General features: G+C 34.2%; 3 protein-coding genes across 5 annotated transcripts; 2 read left to right on the plus strand and 1 right to left on the minus strand.

Moving 5' to 3' along the window:
* Positions 1 to 612: 612 nt before the first annotated feature.
* Positions 613 to 6987, minus strand: LOC130640908 (SUZ domain-containing protein 1-like). Its single transcript, XM_057447507.1, has 7 exons — positions 6870 to 6987; positions 3826 to 3890; positions 3533 to 3599; positions 3017 to 3135; positions 2668 to 2727; positions 2437 to 2562; positions 613 to 2202 (listed from the first exon to the last, which is right to left on the minus strand). The coding sequence occupies exons 1-7, from the start codon at positions 6927 to 6929 to the stop codon at positions 2163 to 2165; spliced, it is 537 nt and encodes a 178-aa protein (XP_057303490.1). The 5' UTR covers positions 6930 to 6987; the 3' UTR covers positions 613 to 2162.
* LOC130640905 (cytosolic acyl coenzyme A thioester hydrolase-like) lies at positions 6073 to 13974 on the plus strand. Of its 3 annotated transcripts, XM_057447503.1 has the most exons (8): positions 6083 to 6138; positions 7034 to 7143; positions 9645 to 9803; positions 10639 to 10819; positions 11458 to 11605; positions 11953 to 12190; positions 12860 to 12985; positions 13688 to 13974. In XM_057447503.1, the coding sequence occupies exons 2-8, from the start codon at positions 7095 to 7097 to the stop codon at positions 13870 to 13872; spliced, it is 1086 nt and encodes a 361-aa protein (XP_057303486.1). In that variant the 5' UTR covers positions 6083 to 6138; positions 7034 to 7094; the 3' UTR covers positions 13873 to 13974. The 3 variants fall into 3 exon arrangements, with proteins under 3 accessions (XP_057303488.1, XP_057303486.1, XP_057303487.1); XM_057447505.1 differs by lacking the exon at positions 12860 to 12985 and having other exon boundaries at positions 6073 to 6138; XM_057447504.1 differs by lacking the exon at positions 6083 to 6138 and having other exon boundaries at positions 7019 to 7143.
* A 136-nt stretch (positions 13975 to 14110) lies between these two features.
* On the plus strand, positions 14111 to 19328 carry LOC130640904 (uncharacterized). The gene is made up of 4 exons (XM_057447502.1): positions 14111 to 14451; positions 14633 to 15952; positions 16508 to 17248; positions 18305 to 19328. The coding sequence occupies exons 1-4, from the start codon at positions 14424 to 14426 to the stop codon at positions 18430 to 18432; spliced, it is 2217 nt and encodes a 738-aa protein (XP_057303485.1). The 5' UTR covers positions 14111 to 14423; the 3' UTR covers positions 18433 to 19328.
* Positions 19329 to 22291: the final 2963 nt, after the last annotated feature.

Consider the following 22291-nt stretch of genomic DNA (forward strand, 5'->3'; position numbering starts at 1 on the left):
CTATCAACGTCTTAAAAACAGGACTGAAGTTGCAAAAAGCTTTTGTTTTAAAAAAAAGACTATACTCCCTACGAAACTCTTCACTATGGTCTGCGACATCAGCGTTGATTATGTAGCATCGTAATTTGTATGAGATCGTTGAATGTATTTGTAAAATGCGAGGAGGGGTCATTGAAAACGTTCGGTTTAATATACACAAAAAATACTAGCCAGTAGACCCAGCATTTTTTTACCACCAGGAAATCGGAATAGTTAAGGTGGGAAAATTACACCGGCTTCAAACGAATTACCTTCGGTCAGAATGCTGGCTGCGCTTCTTGATTGGTTACTTCTATTGTTCTTTACTCGGAATATACTGTTCACTTACCCGAACAAGTATAATTAATTCTCGTACTAAGAATAAGATATCGAGTTTTGGCCTGAGGAATTGTTTTATGTTAATTCGTGAATTTAATATTTAGGGATTTGCTCTGTCACAGTCGTTTATGGCTAAGCTTTCGAGAGAAACTGAATTGTGATATCCTCGAAGAAAGCTCAGTTAACCAGGCTAGAAATAACGGTAATACATGTGCGGTTTACCTAATTGAGTGGTCGGAATCCAGGCTAGCAAACTTTAATACCCATGCATTTTATTTGAACATTAGAAAATAATTTTACATTTCAAACACCGGCGTATAACTCTAAGAAACTAATTTCATGGTAAATCCAAACAAATAATTATTAGTCACTTAATATTAAAAAGATGTAGCTTCCTTGCTATTTGTCATATAATTTTGTCGTCTACGAAGCAGTTTTAACATTTGGACCACATTTGGCCCAAAACAGCGTTTACGTGATAAAAAATCAAGCGCAAGCAGATATTATGTACTCCGTGATATTCCGAACTCCCAATTTTTTGTTAAACAATCCAGTTCTTTCGGTTGGGGACAAAATGTTTTTCGTAATCTGTAACCATAACCTCGTGGTATAAAAATATTTACAAAATATAAGATTACAAGAAACGAATAAAAAAAAAAGATTTTCTAGACAAAGAAATTACTCACGAATTCAAAATTTAATGCAGGCAGGCGAAATTAGCTTGAAAACAAGGAAAACTTAAACAGGGCGTCTGCCAACGTGTTTTTTAGAATTCCAATTTGTTTCACTATTCTTTCACGTTTCCCAATTTTTTTTTATATAATTTTTGCAATATTTCAACATTCCGATGCACGCAAGAAAAATATGTAGATACAACAGCAGTGTTACGGAAAAGTATAAACACAACATCCTGTTAAATGGTAAAGTTTCATAATCAGACAGAAATTTTTCGAAAAATATTTATCTTTCAAGGTTATTATCGTGGGTAATCAAGAATTTCAATGTTATTTAGTCCGATTTCAAGGTTTTACATTTCCGGCAGATACCCTGAGAAAGATTTTTTTTTGTTAAGCATTAATTTTAGGCTTTTTTCAAAATCTTAAATTATATTCGCTGAGGCTTGGATCTATATTTCTCTAGAAAAAAAGATTGAATTTTTCGTTTCCACCTTTCTTTAATAAGAGATAAAATTTCATTTCTGCTCTCAAATTTTTCTTTTGGTCAAATTTTTCACTACGCGCAAGCTTGACAAATCAAATCGTCACAAAACCAATATTCCTCTAACAGGAAACTCCTTTTTTCTCTCAAACGTTTTTAGCAGACACCTAGCACGCATTTTGGCCTGTTTTCAGTTGTTTTGATTTTGTTCGAAGCGAAAATCACGACTTTAAAATAGCGAGCAGATATATAGTTGAACAATTGTCTAACGTCCATTCAAAATCTACTGGTTGGGACTTGCCTTATTGCAAGTTTTTTAATTGTCATTAACGATTGAATAACTTTAATCATAAAAATATCGATCTCGGTCAATTTAAAAAAAGAAGCGTACCAAGATGCTACTTCTTATACTTTTTATGGTGTCAAGTTTCTTTAGCATCTGAACAAAACTCAAAGCTTTGTGGGTGCTGCTATTATCCAGCATGCTTTATTTCCGGGTTCGCCTGGCGCAATCTTTTCGAAATCGATACGTGGTAATCTATATCAATTCTTCAATATGATCCATCTATATCAACTCCTCAAACTATTTCGACCAACCCGTCGACGAGCTATAGACAAACTACCACGTTATATTTTTTTCTTCGTTATCATCTTGATAATTTAAACCCTTGTGTTTCGTCTGGTCCACTTGAAAGGAAAATACGTATTATTAGAATTGTTAAAATAAAATCTTCGAAAACATTTCCAAATTTCAGGCTTAATTCACATCGGAGACGAATGCCGACTTGTAAACAAAGATTTTAAAGTTAAAAGCGTCCAAACGATAAATCAGTCCAACATTTAAACTCACAAAAATGTATGAACTATTTCTGAGTCAATGCGAAAGTAAAAGTAAGAGAAAAAAATAATATGAAAATTCACCTAGGTTGGCGGATCACATAATCTGATGCTTTGGGAGTTATTTTCTCAGGCGGAGTTAAAACTTTCACTGGTGATGATGGCGAGTTGGGTGATGCGCGAGTTGTATTTTTGATAATTGATATTTTACTAAAAAGAGAGAACACTTTTTATGATCAGAATCATACACGGTTACAAACAAAAGGAGATAGAAACCTCCACGGTTGCAAACAAAAGGGTGTGATAACAACTTACACGTCATCTTGTTCTAATCTCGCCTTTGTTTCATCATAATTTTCACCAAGTATGCGATTCCTAAAACCAGGATAATTTAAAATCGTTCACTATTTAAAATTTTATTGCATTTTTTAAATACAAAAATACCCAAAGTTTGAGGAATACCTTAAAGCAATTATTACCAATGTATTTTTATCTAAAGCTTATGGTCCACTAGATGCAAATCATTTACCCATGAACGTAAAAACGAAAATAGTTTAAATTGATTAAAGTTTTAAATGATCCAAAGCTGATCTCACTGGCATTTCTGACACCCTGGAAACAGTTTGGAAACGCACCACTATACAAAACACAAAAATCTCTTTACCGTGCAGCTTGGTACTCGGCTTCACGCATTTTCAAAGCCTTTTTAAGCTCTGCTTCTGTTTTATTTTTAGGCTTGTTGGTCTTCACATTATTCAAACCTGACCTCTTCAAAATTTTAATCTAAAAAATAATTACATAATATATTGCACCATAAAAATAAACGTCACTTTATAAACAAGTTGATGAACTGAGATTTGTGAAAATAATTTTCGTGATTTCTTACTCGTTCCAGCCAATTCACAAATTTTCACTCCAATTTTTACAATTCTGATTTTATAATTTTTGAGTATGACTACAGCACCTATTAAAGCTTGCTCTCAAAATATTTTTGCAAACAACGGAAAATCATATTATATAAAAGTAAAGGCTAGCCAACCAAAATCTGGAATTGTGCTTAAACATCAGAAAATTTATCCCTTTGTTTAACACGAGTTAGTGTTTTGTTTTACCACCTGTAAAATCATATGAATTCCAACTTGAGAAAGTATCAAGATTTTAACTTTTTATACTTTCTTACCTGAGGTGTGTACTCAGTTCTTCCAGTGTTTTCTGATTTCAAAATTGTTATAGAGCCTTGTTCAGAACTAAATGAGATTAAAAAATGTTGGATTCAAGCATTTTGTATTAATCACTAAGAAAACATACAGCTTATATGTGAAACCAAACTTTGCTCCATTATTAAAAGTGGAAAATCAGCAATTTTTCGTTATGGCCCATTCTCATGGTGCTTTTTGAAATCTTGGAGAAAAAAAACATAAAAAAATCCTGAAACTAATAAATTTAAATAAATAAATCAAACAAATATCATACCACATCATTTCTTCTTCTCCTTCTTTCAAATTGCGTTCTCTTTCTTCCATACGTCTCTCCAAATCCTATATTAAATTTAGTCCAAAATAATATTAGATCATGAACATTAAAATATAAAATTTATTTAAAAATGGGTTTTTACAAGTATATATAGTATTTCTTACTTCAGGTATGTGTTTTGAACTTTTTTAGGGTTTGAGGCAGTTGGCTACAACTCTGGGGCCTCTTATTGATAAAGCTTTTTCAAAAAAATATATAATAACATTCATAAAACTTTTCAATCTCTGTTGTATATAACTTCCACATTTTTTTCATCAAAGGTAATATTAAAATTTACTATGACTTAAATAAAATCAATGTTCTCACTTTAAATTTTTGTCACTCATCTTACTTTGTTATGGTATATGGAGATTTAATAGTCGCTTGTCCATTCGGATAGCTAGAGCCCGAGCGACCAAAATTCGCCTAATGGAGATAAGCCTTTAGACTCTGGCATCAGAATTTTTTTTTTAAATTAAGATAAATTGCAAACAACATGTTTCATTCTTCATTCTTTTTTTTTGTGAAAACGACATATATATATTTTTAAATATGTTAGTCATTATCAAACAAGTTTTATGTAAGTATTGAAATATTCAACATTGTCTTTCATTAAAGTTGAATTAACGAGATTTTCCATTAGCTGAGAGTATATATTAGCTAAGATTATATATTTTTTATAAATATATTTCTATGATTTACTTGTAACAGCCATTTTTTTCATTTTCCACTCATGTGTTTATACTGGCATGTTTGTTATAAGTAATAATTGAGATATTCTTTGTGACTGACATCAATAATGTGTGACAGTGTTCCAGTGACCATCACTGTATCTTCGAGTCCCCTAAAAACTTTAAACTTATTTCCAGCTCTGTAAGTTTCCCTTAATGGAAAAAATAGGGCATGCTAGAGACAAGTTTGTTAAACTTTCAAAAGCATGCATAATGTTGACTTTTCACATAAAATTCGCATATTGAAACTTGATATTTAAAAAAATACTATACACATGTATAAATTTCGATTTCAGTATATACATTTTTCTTTATTATTGCAAAATATTCAACAGGTAAAAATGATTATTCATCTGCACTGGATAATAGTTTAAAGCCTCAACAATGTTTCCATAAATAATAATGGGCTAAAAAAGACCTTTCTTTAGCAAGCTCTAGCATCTTTCCGCCTGCCTCGCAGTTGTTAGAGCCAGAAGGTCAAAAACGTCAATTACTAAACATCTTTATTTTAAATTTCTTTTGCTAAATCAAAACACGATCCTATGGAGCTTAAACTAAGCTGTATTTTGTTCAACGTTAACCTAAGGGGCAAAAACAACAACAAAAATTTTTTTTAGCTGATAATTTTTAACATTTTATTTAGGCCCTACCGACAAAATTTTGTGGCATGTTAAACCCATATCTTTGCAAAAACAAGGACCCCAAAATAAATGATTTTAATATTGTTACTACACTATTGTTGGAAATTATTTGATAAGTATCTTCCTATTATAGATGTTCATCTGGAAATAGCTATATCACGTTTTGTTTGTGGCGCCGGAGATTAGTGGTTATAGCTCTTGACGGCGATTCAACATTGGCGAGTGAATGTTACAATAGCCCCGGGTTAACCCAAGCCATGTGAGGGAAATTGGGAAGATGGCACACTGTGTGGGCCGTTGGATGTTGCTGGGAGTTGTCTAGTAGAGCGCGGGTTCTAATTGGGTCTGCGTAGCTCAAAATGAGCATTAAATACTCTAGGACTCTCCATCTACGCCATGGCCCCTCCTGGAAATAATAGACAGGGTATATCCCTCGATATTTGTGAGGCTAGCCATGTAAAATATGCACATCTATCTATCTATCTATCTATCTATCTATCTATCTATCTATCTATCTATCTATCTATCTATCTATCTATCTATCTATCTATCTATCTATCTATCTATCTATCTATCTATCTATCTATCTATCTATCTATCTATCTATCTATCTATCTATCTATCTATCTATCTATCTATCTATCTATCTATCTATCTATCTATCTATCTATCTATCTATCTATCTATCTATCTATCTATCTATCTATCTATCTATCTATCTATCTATCTATCTATCTATCTATCTATCTATCTATCTATCTATCTATCTATCTATCTGTTGTTACTTAGAAAATAACTGATTTTATATATTTTATTTTTTATCAGTCATTAAGTGCTGATAAAAAAGAATCATTTGTTGAGAGCTCCTAATTTCCTTCAACCCCACGAAAAGATGTGTAAAGGTGAGTGAATTATAATTGGGTAGCATTCAAACTCACTTTAAAGGTAAAATTCGAGTCAGGGGGTCAGTAAATCTGCAAAAGCAATAAACAAAACAATGGTAAAATTTGGGTCTCATTCTTTTTTTGCGTGGCGAACCAACGAAATCAATTTATCTTACGCATCAGCATTTTTGCACATTATAGAGCAAAGTATGTATATTGTGTTTTCCACTTAGGACGAAAGTTCACTTTGATCGTAAAGCATGGCGTATTTGCCGTGCACCCAAGCAGCTCAATGTCCACTGGAAACAACAATGCGCCAGTGATTTATAAACAAACTCATTGACAAAAACAACATTGATTTAAAAAAATAAAACTTGAAATGTAGGGTAAAAGTATAGCAGGCTTACATTGAAAAGGAAGAATATAATTCAGCTGTGACTTATTGGACTTCAAAAAAATTTTTTATCCAAAGGACCAAATGACCAACTTTTATATAAATGACTCTAACCAAAAATAATTTTTAAGATGGCCTAAAAAGCATTGTGACAAGTACCCTTGGATTATCCTGGAGGCAATCCATAGAAATGAATCACTTTAATTCAAGAGCTGTCCCAGTTTAGTCAGCATTTGTTTGAGGAGTCAAGAAGGACAAAAATTTGTTTAAAAAATAAATGCACATCAAAACATCTTGCTAATTTAACAGTTGAGCACATATATATTTTTCCTGAGATAAAATAACATATTTGTACCCCAGAGTCTGCGGCATCTTCCCAAGAATCCAAAACATCCTCGTCTTCTTCATCCGCCATCTTGTTTTGACGGAGCGCGAGGAAGAAAGTGCTGATGATGTAAAAAGAATATTTAGTAACTTGTACTTACGAAAGGAGTTTTGATACCATTCTATTATTTTTAGTTTAAGTACGTTTGACCATGACCCGATAAATATGGTGGAAGAAATTCAAAACAAATGATAAATGTTATTTTATTCGGCGAGGTTTACTGCTCTTACCAGTAAACATACAGGTGAATTTTTTATAATAATATTATGGGTGGATATTGACCACTTAAACAAATTTATTAGCTTTGTGTAGAACATGCTCATCACATTTGGCAATATTCCAAAAGCGTTTAGCTAGCAATTTTATGCTAATTCTTCTGTTGTAATATGAAGCCTAGCATACGAACGTACCAAATGTTTTAATGTACCGAACCAACTAACAACATTTTAAATGTTTTTATTAACAAATTATTAAAAAAGAAAGCAAATGACACTTCTCTCTCAGAACATTGAGACTATAACAAAGACAACAAACCCTGCAGTTTTGCCAATAACAAAGTTAAATTTAACTGAATTTAGTTCGAAATTAAGCGCCGTATTTTAACTGAAAATTAATATTATATGCAAGTGAAAAAAAAATTTTTTAAGTAAAAAAATTGCAAGGCACCTATATAAATCAAGGAAATTGAGAAAAATGAATTTTGTTTACCATGTGATAATTAGTTATTATTATATTATTAGACAGATTTTTTGTCAGGTCACAGAGAATTCATTTATTGTTCTAACTCATCTGCATTTTAAATAATTTTTATTTATTTCTTGGCTTGCACTAATGACTTATACTCTGAAACAGTCATTATGTTGAAAGAATAAAGTGTTCAATTTTGGAACTTATCATTAAAATTCAGCGTTCAATTTTTTTTAAAAAAGCATAGAAAACAAAAAGTGAGGACAGAAAAGAAAAGATAACACAAAGGACTGTTACATGATTGTGAATTAAACTCCCCCCTCCCCCCTCTGGTAGAGACGATTGACTTCTTTGATAGGTTTTCTATCAAACCCGCGAATATTTATCTCTTTAAATTCGCTTTTTTTTTTTGTTTCAAACTTTTAACCTATGATTGTTTCTGCATTTACCTTATTTTTAACTGCCAAATGTCAAAACAACTAACAAATAGTTTCAAACAACAACGATGTAAGGCATGCAGAGTTCTATATACGTACGTCGCCATCAAAAGATGTAAACGAAGTGGAAATATGTTCTTTCTTCCACTCACTTCACACTTGGCTGTAGCTTATTTGTTGCTGTATTGAGTCTTATGTTGCTCATAGGGTTACCTTAAGGGAATTAATGTTCTCGCCAGTTTTCTATCGATTCTGCGAAAATTAGTTCCCACAAAAATTATTGGGGAACTTGCTATTCTAAAAATTCCTGAAAATTATTTCTTACAACAGTTTAGAACTTCTGTTACGTAGCAGAGTCTTGTCAATTGAGCTAAGAGGTAGGTTGCATGAGGCCTGTGTAAGAAGTGTTATGTTGTAGGGTAGTGAGACATGGGCAGTGAAGCAGGAAGATCTTGACCGTTTAGAAAGGAATGATACGAGAATGGTTAGGTGGATGTGTAACACCCGTCTGAGAGACAGAAAGAATTCAGATGAGCTAAGAAGCAGGCTAAGTATCCGTAGAATAGATGTTATCCAGATAAGAAGATTGAATTGGCTGGAGCACTTGGAAAGAATGGAGGGGGATAATTGGGTAAGAAAGTGTAGAGACTTTATAGTTCCTGGGGTAAAGCCCAGAGGCAGACCGAGAAAGACTTGGCAGGAGGTTATAAGGACAGACTTGATACAGAGGAAGTTGAGTTTAGATCTAACACAGTCTAGATCAGATTGGAAGAGGGTCATTAATGTACCCCGTCCAACCCATGCTAGCATGGAAAACGAACGTTAAGCCAAGAATGATGATGATGATGATGATGATAGAAATACGTTGGAAATCCTTAACGCCTGCGCTAATACATCTAAAATGAAACTGATATAATTTTTGATGCATTTTGCATGAAGGCTTAACGCAGAAATATAATCCTCCAATTTTGGCGACTCACAGTTGAGCTGCATTAAACTTTGGTACTAAACAACATGGCGTTAAGATTAACATTAAAAAATTTAGTATATTTTGACTTTTCCAGGTATCTCACGTGCACTTTTAATTTTGCAAATCCAGTCAAAAGTTATGCATTAGTATTTTTTTCTGTACTTAGAAACAAGATGTGCTTTCTTCATTTTAGTTCCGAAACTTTTTTTTGACCCTTCTTTATTGATCGTGTGTTCCACAATCAGGAAGTTCATGTATACCTTATCTGTTTATAGCTGTGTTGTTTTTTAAGCCTTTTAATTTCGTACCTTAATTGTAATAAGGTACCAATATTTAATGGATTTTGGTTAAATACACCAAATTAAGTAACCAGAAAATATTCTTCAATATGTACCATTGGTGAAAATAAATACTCGCGAACAAAAAATCACAAGAAGTAAATGATTTTTTTTCAAGGGTGACAAAAAAAATTTATAACACGAAGAAAAAAGTCGGATAAAGTCATATAAGAAAATCATCACGGTTATCAAATTTATTTAATAACTTTTTTATGTCATTCAAGAAAGTTAACCCGCAGAAACTATTACCAGCAAAATGTTTTTTTTTGACTCCCGAAATAAAGTACCCGCAAAATTTGACTTTATTACATAGAAAAAGTTATGGCTAACATAGAAGTTAGTCGTGTTATGTTGTCAGATGATTCGAATTTGGCTGGTAACGTACACGGAGGAACTATATTGAAATTAATCGAAGAAGCTGGTGTCATCGTTGCTACACGTCACTGTAACAAAGAATTCCAACTAAAGAAAAGTATGTAGTTATTTTATATGAATCTTTAGGTAGGTTTAATACTGTTATTTTTATGCACGAAGTCTTTTAACCATCCTTTAATCAACGTTTCTATGAATCCGTTTAACCATTTTTTGCTTCTGCTCTGATTTTGGAAAAGGTCTTCAATAAAATTTAATGAACGAAGTTATGTAAGTTGCGAGACCACGTGATTTAAAGCGAGAGTCCACTTCGATTGCAAAGCACGGCGTACTTAGCACTGCGCTGTCGTCGTTCAAGCGGCACAATGTCCACCGGAAACAGAAATACGCGCACAGACTCAAAATGGTGGCGACTCTAGGAAATTCATTAGTGGAAATCATCAAATTACGTCATTCTACGTTTAAGCAAATACAGCGCTCTTTAAAGTTCAATATTATTTTGACTTTCAAAACGATCAGCGCGTCTAAGAGTGCTCTTAAATAATAGTCAGCACTTTAATGCCTGCGCCTTGAACCGACGTGCTTAAAGATTGAAGTGGACTTTTGTCTTTAACGTGACTTGCTTGTCCACGTGCTTCACGTGACTTGCCTGTCCACATGCTTTATATACCTTGCCGTACATTTCTACGTGCTTTAATGTTGCACATTTCTTCGTGCTTTGCGTGTTTATATCTTCTCAACATCTTCTTCCTAATGTTTATTTTTGCAAAATGTATCGAGTCGCACCAAGTCTATTCCCGAGTTTTTTTCTACGCGAAATCCTCTTTTGTAATATTTAAGAATGTTTGAAGGCGAATATAGTGTTTCTCGAAACAAGAAGCAGTGAATATTTAGTAGCGCCTTAGAATTATGAAAGTGTTAACGTAATTTCTTAGATCCGGAATGTTATGCTGCACTTGCTCGCGTAGAAAGAACTGATTTTATGGAACCAATGTTTGTTGGAGAAATAGCACAGATCCATGCTGAAATGAGTTACACTTCTATGCATTCTCTAGAAGTTCAGTGTTTTGTTTTTGCCGAAAATGTTTTGAAAGGAGAACGGAGACTTACGAACAGGCATGGAGAATTTTATTGTTTATTTTGTTATTTAATATTTGTACGGTGACACATTGGTGCAACCGCCAGGGAACCTTTTCTTAGTTAAATAAAATGAGTTAATATGTCAAAGCAACAACAACCTTACGCGCGTGGACCTGCCCCATCGTCTTACTTTCGCCGATACAAGTAGCCACCACCCTCATAAACTCATCCTTACGTAGCGACTGATGAACATAGTCATCTCAAACATAAATTTTCGAGTGAATAAAAACAATCTCCTCATCCTAAGGTGTTTTTGCCTCGCGAAAACAAGAGATCAAATGACACCTGCTGTGCACTAAAATTCAATCCCATAAAAAAACATGGAGTAATATCAGGGAAAATATCGCGCCCCAATTGACTGATAACGAACCGCCCTCAGGCGGTCAATTAACATACGTTTCTTCTTTAAAAGTTGAAAAAGAAAGTTTATTGGAACAACAAAGCGAATATAAACTGTGCGGTTTTGTTTTATATTTTAGTTACAATATGTTTTGTATTGGGATGGCAATATTTTAATTAATAAGTCTAAGTTATTTTATGCCAGAAAAGAAAGGCCAGTATGGGAGAAGCAAGAATTCAACTTGACGAAATTATTTGTTTAAATTTTTTTCCAGAGCGACCTTATGGTATGTGCCACTAACTATTTCTTCACCACACAGTCCAGTCAGTGTGCCCCCTCTGACTTATAAAACACCGGAGGATGAAGAGGCTGGTCGTGTTCGGTATGAAACGCAAAAACATCTGAGGTCTCAACAAAAAAATGTGAGTAGGAAATAAAACCTTTCTAATATTTCCATGAAGGCGGTGCCTTGAGTTGACTAATTTTCGCGGAGACTTATTATCGCTAGATAAAAATAAACTATATTTCTATTTTGGCCTATTTAGCTGACATTTTACTGTATGAAGACGAATGGAACCAATTAACAGATTAACCTTAAGCGCGAAGTATTGTGCACTCAATTTTTTTTTGAGAACATCGAAAATCAAGGTTTGCGAATATTAATCAACTTCGATTAAAAAAAAATTTACAAAGGCGGCAATACTTTTTGACATCAGAAAAACAAGGCTTACCGTTTCCCTTTAGTATTAATTCAATTTTTATTTCGCAGACGCATGACGAGTACTCAGCGCCCGGTCAAGTTAATGTTTTAACGCCAGCTGGGCGCAGCTTATCAACACAACATAGCGTCAGTTATTCACAGTCTTCGTTAATTGTTATGCTTCATCCTTCTGATTGCAATAAAGCAGGTTTTGCTTCGGGTGGTGTGACCATGAAAATGATGGACAATGTAGCGGGAATAGTTGCGTTTCGACATTGCCGCTCAAATGTTGTCACCGCTTCTGTCGGTATGTTTTTTTATTCTGCTTTATTCAAAGGTCATTATATACCTCAATATATATATAATTTTCACACACCCAGGTTTAGCGCGCATTTCATGATCGCGCACTTGTTATGATAAAAAGGTAAATAAAGCTTTTTATCGCATGTCTTTAAAATTAAGAGTTCACAGAATTTCAACTTAAGTCGTTTTTTTATAAACAACGGCTTGTTTTTGCATAGTTGATTGGGGCTTAAAAACATCATAAATCATGTATTTACAACCAATCAAATACAGTGATTTTTGCGCAACGTCTCGAAAATTTGATGCACATGAGAATTTCTTTAATTAAGGTAGCTCCTTGGAGGGTGGCTCTTATGAGAAGTTTACTTTTATAAGCATTTAAAAAATATAAATACTTTTTATCTTATTTTAAGCCACTACTTATTGGCGTTAAATTTTATTGTTTATATCTATGAGAGTGCGATTGTAAAAACATGAAAAATGAGTCATACAACGACGTGGAATATGACGGTGTTGGCTTAGTGATTGACGTATAGAAAAAGGGACAAAGTAGTAAAATATGCATTTTATATGTCATCCATAATATCAGCTAGACGTAAAAGGTTTTCGTTCACTTGTATGATGTATATAAACGATTTAATCAGAGTGAAATCATAGATGAGTTTTGTTTTAGAGGCGGTAGATTTCCATCATCCAGTCAAACTTGGTCTAGTAATGACGATAACGGGTCGTCCTGTCTTCAACAGTAATCGTTCTTTAGACATCGAAGTATTTGTGGATTGTGAGAATATAGTTGAAGGTAATGGAACACATCATTTAAATTCCGTTTCATCATTTTATTACTACCTCAACATTAAAGCCTAGTAAAATTATTTTGGGAAGAAGGACCCAATTTTGAAGATCGTATTTACCAGCAGCTTCGAACGCTATTTTTATTTAAGTCAGAAAGATAGACTTCTTACTTGTAAAAGTTTCCAACAAACTTAGAACTTAGGATTTTAGGTTATTTAGTTCAAACGGAAATCTTACACCATAATAGCTTTTGATTACGTAGGCATGCCCTTCCCAGACCCCTGCGGGTAGTTCGGTAAGCTGTTCCGCTATGTGGACATTCATGACACGGCGATTATTGCAATTCTTCGTTTGCTCATTTGACTTTTGTATCCACCAGAGTAAAGCTTTCGAAGTCGATCAGCAGCAAATCTTTAGTCAGGCGTTGTTGTAAATTTCCGTGGTTCACTTCAAAATATTCTCTGAGTTTCTCCGATTTTTCATGCTTTCATAGGTTTTTTTTTTGCGTAGGCATAAACTTTTACAGAAAATCGTGGTAAAAATATTTCGTGAAGAAGGACTAATAGTCAAGGATTGCAACCACAAGCAGTTGAGAAAGGTGCTTCTATCTAAGTCAGATTATCTCTATGGTCAAACCTACCGCAGATTATGCTTGATTTTGCGCAAGAAAAACAAATGCTATAATGAAGTGTTTCTGTTTTGTTTTTAGGGCGCAGTTTTCGTGCTTGCTCAGCTATCTTTACCTTCGTATCTCTTGATGCAAATTGTAAACCACAGCCTGTACCGGAACTGAAAGTCGATACAGATGCAGAGAAGTTGAGGTTCGAATTGGGAAGGAAAAGATATATTGCTAAGAAAGGATATAGGAAACGCAAAATTGCAGGCGACGAATAGGTTCTAACAAAACATCCACCTTAGATATTTGACAGCGTGTGTACAAACATTATAAAGAAAAATATCATATTTGACATGACTGAAATTTGATTACTAAAAGGATTTGCTAAATTTTACATTTGTTTTTGGCAAATGACAAAAAGTACTAGTTTTTGCATTTACCTTACCTATAAAAAAATCGGTAAAAATTTGACTCACTAATTTTTTTTACCGACTTTTTTTACCAACCGACTATTGTTATCGACTTCACATTTTTTTGACTAAGTTTTTTCGCCGAAATATATTTTTATTACGATGGCCCTGAAGGTTCATTGTGCGCACTCACAAATTTGTGCACACGCACATTTTTTACTCAACGCACACCATTCTAATATATTTTTGTATGCATGCATGACTTTAAAATATACGCACGCGAAATTTTCCACGCGCGCCTCGAATTTGAACTTCCACGCACCTGAATAGACCCGCATTCAATAACCCGGAAAAAGTCACTGGGTCTGGATTTTATACATTTTCTCGACTACGAAAACAGAGCAGCCACTTTCACTTTCATGCATGATACTGAACAACATTGTCGAGGTAAAGTGTGAAGCTTTTATGTTATCTTTTTGCTGGCTATTCATCACTCTTTTTCCATCTAAATCCTTATCAAATCAGAGGTTTATGCTTTAATGTGCTCGAACTTTGATATAAGGATGGTGGCTTTAATTTTATGCTTGTCAGCCAGGGTGTATTTATTGACATTTTTTTCTCTTTATAGAAATGGAATCACTGTTGAAAAGAATAGTCAGGGAAGAAGTAGAGCGAGCTCTCTCCTCAAATCCTTCCAGTAGTACTTTTGCACCACCAAGTACAACCACTGTCAACAGTCATGTTACCGCAAGCTGCACCACCATCACCACCAACCCTTCTATCGGCAGTAACCCTAATGCTAAACGCAGCAGAGAAACTAATGGAGACACTCAACTATCCTCCCATCCTAAAAAGGAGAAGACTGAAGTACGCCTTAATAAATTGCTGAATCAAATACAAAAGAAAACGCCGAACAAACAAAATACACCTAAGTCTTCAAAGTCAATGAAAGTGCAAGTGAGATACCAAAGAAAAGGCATATGTGGCAATTTTGTTACCGTTAAGCAGTCTGAGGGTGGTGGACATAGATTTGCGACATTTGAGGCGGCAGACGATCCATCTTTTGAGGAGCTTAAAGACATCTCTTTAAAATATTTCTTCCCAGATAATGGGAAGAATTTCTTTAATGAGAATACGTTTCAGTTGGTTATCCGACTATGTGACTCGTCCGGACAGGAATTGAATAAAGATGAATCAATCAAAAAATATTTAATGGAACGTGGTCTGACAGCATCCAGGATCTACTTCCTATTGGTAACAGAACCAATGTTTGATTCATCTGATTCCAGTTCTGATGATGATTCAAACGCATTATCCAATCAGCGGAAGATATGTGTTGTTTGCGGTAAAACATACTTGTATTTTTGTCTTGCTTGCAAGCAAGACAAGGAGTTTGCTGACTCCCTCAATTCAGATATAACCAACCGTGATGTAGAATGTATCGAAGAGACGAGTTTTGAAGATCGACCGAATCAGGATGCATTACGCCAACTTCGAATAAATGCTATGGCTGGTTCACTTAGCTCAATCAGGTCACTTGAGGAAGATTTAAAAGCGTTATCTCAAGCATTTTTGGCGAAGAATGCAAACAATGTAGTGACCTTTAATGTTAGACGGAGATATTTATTCAGTGACACTCTTACAAAAATGAAAATTTTTTTTTCTGATAATCCTTTACGAAAGATGAAAGTAGAATTTACTAGTGCATCAGCTTTGGAGGCAGGTGTAGATACTGGTGGACCAGGAAGAGAATTAGTGACATTGTTTTATGAAAACGTGAGTGGCCAGCTTCTATACGGAAGACCGAAAAGTGAAGTTTTTTCGCATGACCTTCTTAGAGTGGACAGCGGTGACTATTACGCATTTGGGCAATTTGTAGCTGTTGCACTTCTTCATGGATATGATGCCCCAAAGCAATTATGTAAAGGAGTGAGTGGCTACATAGCAGGTACAACCATTCATTCCCTATTTTTGAATTTATTATGTGCTAATTAAATGATTTTTTGGATGTTCATTTTTATGACGTACACATGTCTCAAAATGCCCGAAACTCCCCTCCACGATGGAGAATTTTTACCAATCTTTGCACACGCCTTCATGAATAAAAGAAGCAAAATGCTTTAAAAAATATCAAAGGAAAAGTTAACCTATCAAAAACAAGATTGAAACAACGAAATTGAGCTATAGAATCAAAAAATTGTGACAAAGCATTGTTGCCATAATAACATTCAGTCAACAGGAAAAATTTCATCAGAAAAAAAAATCAAATTGACGGGAAGTTTCGGGTGTTTTAATGCAAAATAAAAAAGTAAATCTATGACTTATTGGTTTTATGTTATTATATAGGCAATTTATGTGTTCATTATTTAGTATACTTCATATTAATATAGATTTTCAAAGTTTGGAGAAATATTGAAAATTCTGATGTGAGTCGATACGGCACTTAGAAGATCGATTCACAAAATTTTGTCCACTAGGTTTATTCTTATTTTTACTTTTGTAGGCGTTCAACATTGTTACTGTGAAGTTGAAGATATCCCTGATGTAGATGTACGCGAGAGATTATTAGTGATTCGTAACTGTACTGAATCAGAGACATTTCGCCAACACCTGAATGATTTTATAGAGCGATTCGATTTTGGATACACAAAAGTGAATCCTGCTATTAGTGAAAAAGAAGAGTTGTTGAAAACCATTTCACATCACTGGATTATTTCCTCGAAGTTGGAAGAGTTACAAAAATTTCTGAATGGGCTTTCGTGTGAGGGGGTACTCGACATCCTTCGCAAGCATCCTGAGGAAACTATGAAGAAGTTCATGTATGCAAGTGTTTCATCTGAAGATGTGAAGTCAATTTTCAACGCGGTTTACACCGGAAAAATCGAAATCGAAGAGGACATTATTTATAACCTTAAAAACTTTGTGGATGAAGTAGGGTTTGGAAGAGTGAAAGAAAAGAGTGCTGTCAATGTTCTTGCCCTCGAAGAATCTCCTTTGAATTCAAATCCAAATATGTCGTCGAAAGTCATCACATTGGAGGACTTCCTATTCTTTCTAACAGGGTCAAAATTTTTGCCTAATAGGAAGGTTGATGTCAGTTTTAATCATCACAGTTTTGGAAACGAAAGAGTAAGAGTGAGCACATGCGAATTGTGGATTCGATTTCCTGTTACAAAACGGTACATGGATGGAGAAGTCTTCACTCAAAATATCCTTGATGACATTTTAGATTCACCAGGCTTTGGTAATGTTTAGTTGTGACATATTTCGACTATTTTATGATCATTTTTACATCCATACCAATATTTCTGTTAAATTCTAGAAGCTTGTTTCAGCTTGATTCTAGACCTCAGATAAAGGTGTCCATTTCTGTTGTATTCTTTTGAAGCATTGATGCGTGTGTTACATATGGTACTGTCATGAACTTTATAGAAAATGAGAATTTTTAGCATGCACACTTTTTTACCAGAAAAAGAACTTGGCGCCAGTATATGTTTGTTCCATCTCTCCGCGAATTCCTTCAAATCTTTCCTTATCAAATGAATGAAAGAGTATCTGACACACTCAGTTATAACTGGATTACCTGAGTCAAGTAATCCAAAATCTACTAACTCCTTAAAAAAATTTCGCCACCATATAATCCTGTCGTATCGGAATTGCGACCATAAGGATTCAATGCGTTGATTTGCCGTTGATGCCCCGATTAAATAGCTGGCCAACCCTTGAAATTCATCATCATGAGCAGAGCGCAGTGCAATTTGTATAGCTTCTACGATACTATTCTCCGTCCCGTCGTCGGAGCGAATACGTAGGGGAACTGCATTCATCTCTGTTTCACAGCTTGAATGTAATAATGTGCGATTACTTCTGGTTGCTTATTGGTTACACCTACTTCTAACCAAATAATTCTCCGCGAAAACCCGTCGATACAACCATGTACACTGAATCCGAATGGTTTGAGCTTGTCATATCCATCGATGTGCCATAGGTGATCAGGTCCAGGGACTGTATAGACCCTTCTCCTCAGCCGCCTTTTCCTCCGCGTGGACACACCTTCGGGATCTAATTCTCGCATGATTTCCATGATAGTAGCTCGCTTAGCAGGAATCCCCAAATTCTTTATTACATTCCAAACCTTTCTGTACCCTATAAAAAGAATATAATAAATTAATCACCAACATAGATTGTTTAGAAACATACATGATTATATGTACTTAAAGTGGCATACCCATTGAGTTTCCACTGCCGAGTAGTTCCATTGAAACCAATTTTTTAATTTCTTCTCTGTCTTCGATCTTAGCCGGATGTCGTCTATACAGTCCCAACTTGGAAAGCGTTCTCTTCAAGGTAGACAAACTCACAAACACATCATGCTGTGCTGCTAAGAATCCCAGGATTTCTAGATTACTAAAGCCTTGTCCAAAGTAAGAAGTTATTAAAGCATCTCTATCAAAACATTTTGAACTTAAACAAGGCAGATACGATGTCGCCATGTTGTTTCCTGCCCCGCAAACAAAGCAATGAAAATTTAACAAAATCAGGACCAGATGGAAAATATCGATTAAATTTGTGCCAAAATGCTCTCGCGGGCGTGAATGAATTTTTCCTTGCGCGTATTAATACAATGGTGCGTGCATCAAAGCTGTGCGTGCAAGACTATAACTTGAGCGCGCGTAAATTAAAGCACTTATGTTCCCTGGAATGGTGCGCGTTGAGGAAATTTGTGCGTGCGCACAATGAACCTTCAGGGCCATCGTATTTTATAGTGCAGTGGGAACAAAAACGTTTCAAAAAATGTGAGGATACAGTGAGTGGATATATTCACTTAGTTAGTTGGAATTGATATAAAAAGCAGAATATCAAATTCCTTTGCAAAATTTAGTCTGCAAGAAATTTGTTAAATTTTGTGCAAGTCAATAATATTTTTACTGACTTTTTTGCCGACTTTTTTTTAACGATTTATCATCGGTTATTTTTCCAGCAGTTTTTAATTTACATACATCTGTGAAAGTGTTTTTTCTGTCTTAAAAGTCGTGAAAAAAAGATAGGTGTTTCGAATCCTGTCCTTTGTTCCATTTTCTTTTTTTTTTAATCCGAAACCAATCTCTCTGCTAGTAAGTTCGTATTTAATTCATAAATGTTACCGCAAGTTATATGTATTTATTTGTAAATTTTATTTGAATCTACAGGTTTTAAATATTTTTATCCCCTTTGAGTGTTTTTACTTCCGTTTTTATGCTATACAGTTTTTGTTAAAAAAATATTTTATAAAAATTTAAAAACGTTTAGAATAAAATGCAATTATATAAGGGCAAAGCAAAAAATGACTCAGCTATTTTTTCCATAACATAGGCGTGAAAGAGCCCTAGGACAGGGTTGAGGAGAGGTAAATGAGTACAATTACACGAGATTAGACATATTTCTCGCAGCGTCGTTGGTAAAATCTACTGGGTTGTTCATACGTACGAACATGCAGCACATCTATGACGCGCGATTTAAAACTCAATGATGGCGGTGGGCTGTTAACGAAATATTCGCTCCTTTAAACCTGATTACACTGCCCACAATCATCTTTTTTAGACGTTCACAAACAAGTCTATATACCTTTCTAAACAACACTTACAAAATTTTCATGACTGTGTGGGGTAGAAAAAGTTTTGTACTTACCAGTAAACATCAAAAATAAGATCCTTGACTGACAACCAAGAATATTTTACGTACTGAAGTAGTAGCAGCACCCTCGTCCTCAGGGTTTTTTGCCTTCTTGATATGAGAGATGACGTTTCTCATATCAAAAAGACAAAAAAAACTGGGGACGAGGGTGAGAGTAACAGTATTTTATGACATCCACAACTCACACTGTGCGCCATCTTCCAAATTTCCCTCAAATGGCTTGGGTTATCCTGGACAATGGTAACATTCACTCGCCCATATTGCTTCGCCACCAAAGGGAAGTAAGTGTGAGAGTTATAACCACTAAACACTGCAGCGCCACAAGGAAGGAGTACCTGTCATGGCTAACAACAAAATGTTTTTTTTATATTTGATCCCTTTTCCAGGGTGACCACTAATAAAATGAGAACAAAAATAAGAATATTAAGAAGAATTAAGGAGACCAATTGACATTTTTTAAAGGAGTGGTCCCACGAAATTTTCGATTTTTTTTTATTTGTTCTTTGGATTCTATTCAATTAGTATAAAGTTTTTATTCTTTTTTCGAAAAATTGTTTATTGATCTTTTAATCAATGCGCAAAGATTGTCTTTTTATTAAGAACCTTTTGCTGTTACGTCATAATTGGCGATGTAAGTTTCGAGAGAAAGGGAGAGATGGAGAAAGAAAAGCTTGGTAGTCAGATCACATATATGAACACAAACACAGCGAAGAAAAATATGATATTATTAAAGAAGAAAACAATTTTGGAGAAGATGAGAACGGTGATAATGAGATGGAAACTTTTGATGAGCTTTTTACAGGCACAGGGCTGCAACTTTTTTGTAATTCGAGACCACTAAATAAGATGATAATAAAACATTGTAACTGAGAGAGAAACGATATTTTTAGTAAAACATTGGGAAAGTTTTCGTGATGGGAGAAACGAATGGTGCAAGTGCGATAACTGCAAGACTGAAACTAGGGAGATTGATTGTTTTTGTTGCACGGAAGTGGATGCATTACAGACAAACAATTCCAAGGTATATGTGCTTAAACACATTTTTTTTAAAAATGATTAAGCTACATAAAAGTATTGTTAAAATATGAAATAATAATGATATGTATCGTACAAATATCCGCTGTTTTTTAGGAATAAAATATATAACTGAGAATGAGCATTTCAAACAACTTTGTCTCGTTTTAATACACGAGACAAGAGAAAAATTTCTGCAAGACACGCCTACAAACAAATCTTTTCGGTTTGCTGCTTACAAGCAATTCATTTGGTTCGTTTTCTAACGACTTGGAAAAGGCAATCGCCGAGTTATACCGTCGCGTGTTGTGTGGTAAATAAGATAAGTTTTCCCTGAAGAGGGTGGTGTCTATGTCCCTTACTCGGAAGAATAAACACAAAAATATATAATATGTAATTATAATTATAGAAAATAAAATAAAATAAATATTTCTAATTATGAAATTACGATCTTGGATTCTCTACAATATCATTCTATTTGCTGATTTGTCTTAACACACAAAAAATCATTCGCCAACTATGACGTCACGGCTATTTAAACGGGATAGTAAAAAAGGGCCGAATAAGAGAAAAAAAAATTTTTTTTTTAAAAAAAGTTTTTTATAATAATAAATAAAACATTTCCGATAAAATAGGATGAAATTATTTTTTTTGATTTTTTGTGGGGCCACTCTTTTAAGGATATTTTGTTGCGAACGAGAATAAAAAAAATAAAAAATAAGAATAATTAAGAAGAAAACTAATTTTATTTCTCTATCTTTAATGTTACATATTATGTTCTATGATAAGAAAATTATACATATACAAATATACATATAAATTATGCCCTGAAAGATAGAAAATATAGGATTTCAGGTAACAGAGAAATATGTCTTATTTCACTGGTGATGAACAATCCATAAACACATTTCAAAAAAAGTTACGATCAGAAAAATTAAGAAATAAGGAGAAATTAAGGAGAATAAGTACTTTTAAGGAGATTTTTTTTTCTAAGGTTATTTAAGGAGGAGTGGTCACCCTGTTTTCCACAAAATATGACGAGCTTTGAACGATTACGTTTATGATGTATGGTAACAAATTTAATGAAATGCAGACCGGAAACATTCAACAACGGATCGAACGAATACGAATTTACCAACCTCGTTCCCAGGGCATTTTGCCTTGTTGATGCAGTTGATAGCGGCGGAAAGACCCTGGAACAGGCTGGTCACATGATCTCGTCTAATTTATGATGATTATACCCGAAAAATAATTTATGAACAGCTATTGCCCTGCGAAAATTGTTCCAGGGTCATTGTTGGCCACTCCTTTCTGGGGACGAGGTTGCGAATTTACGAATCTTTATTTTCTTTATCTTTTTTAATTACAAATTTCAGTAAGTTAAGGTGGCAGTAACCCTTTTAAAAATCGAAAATTTTTTCTACATAATTAGTTTACGAAAAGGTTTATTTCAGACTATATATCCGTATTCTTTCTGTTAAACACACTTGTCAAAATACTATTATCTTTTACCTAACAATTCCTCTTTAAATAAAATCATGAATAATTAATTAGTTCTGCCGAATAAGCCTACGCGCTTGCGAAATTGTACGAAAGAAAT

This window comes from Hydractinia symbiolongicarpus, chromosome 4 (genome assembly GCF_029227915.1).
Source record: "Hydractinia symbiolongicarpus strain clone_291-10 chromosome 4, HSymV2.1, whole genome shotgun sequence".
Classification (NCBI taxonomy): domain Eukaryota; kingdom Metazoa; phylum Cnidaria; class Hydrozoa; order Anthoathecata; family Hydractiniidae; genus Hydractinia; species Hydractinia symbiolongicarpus.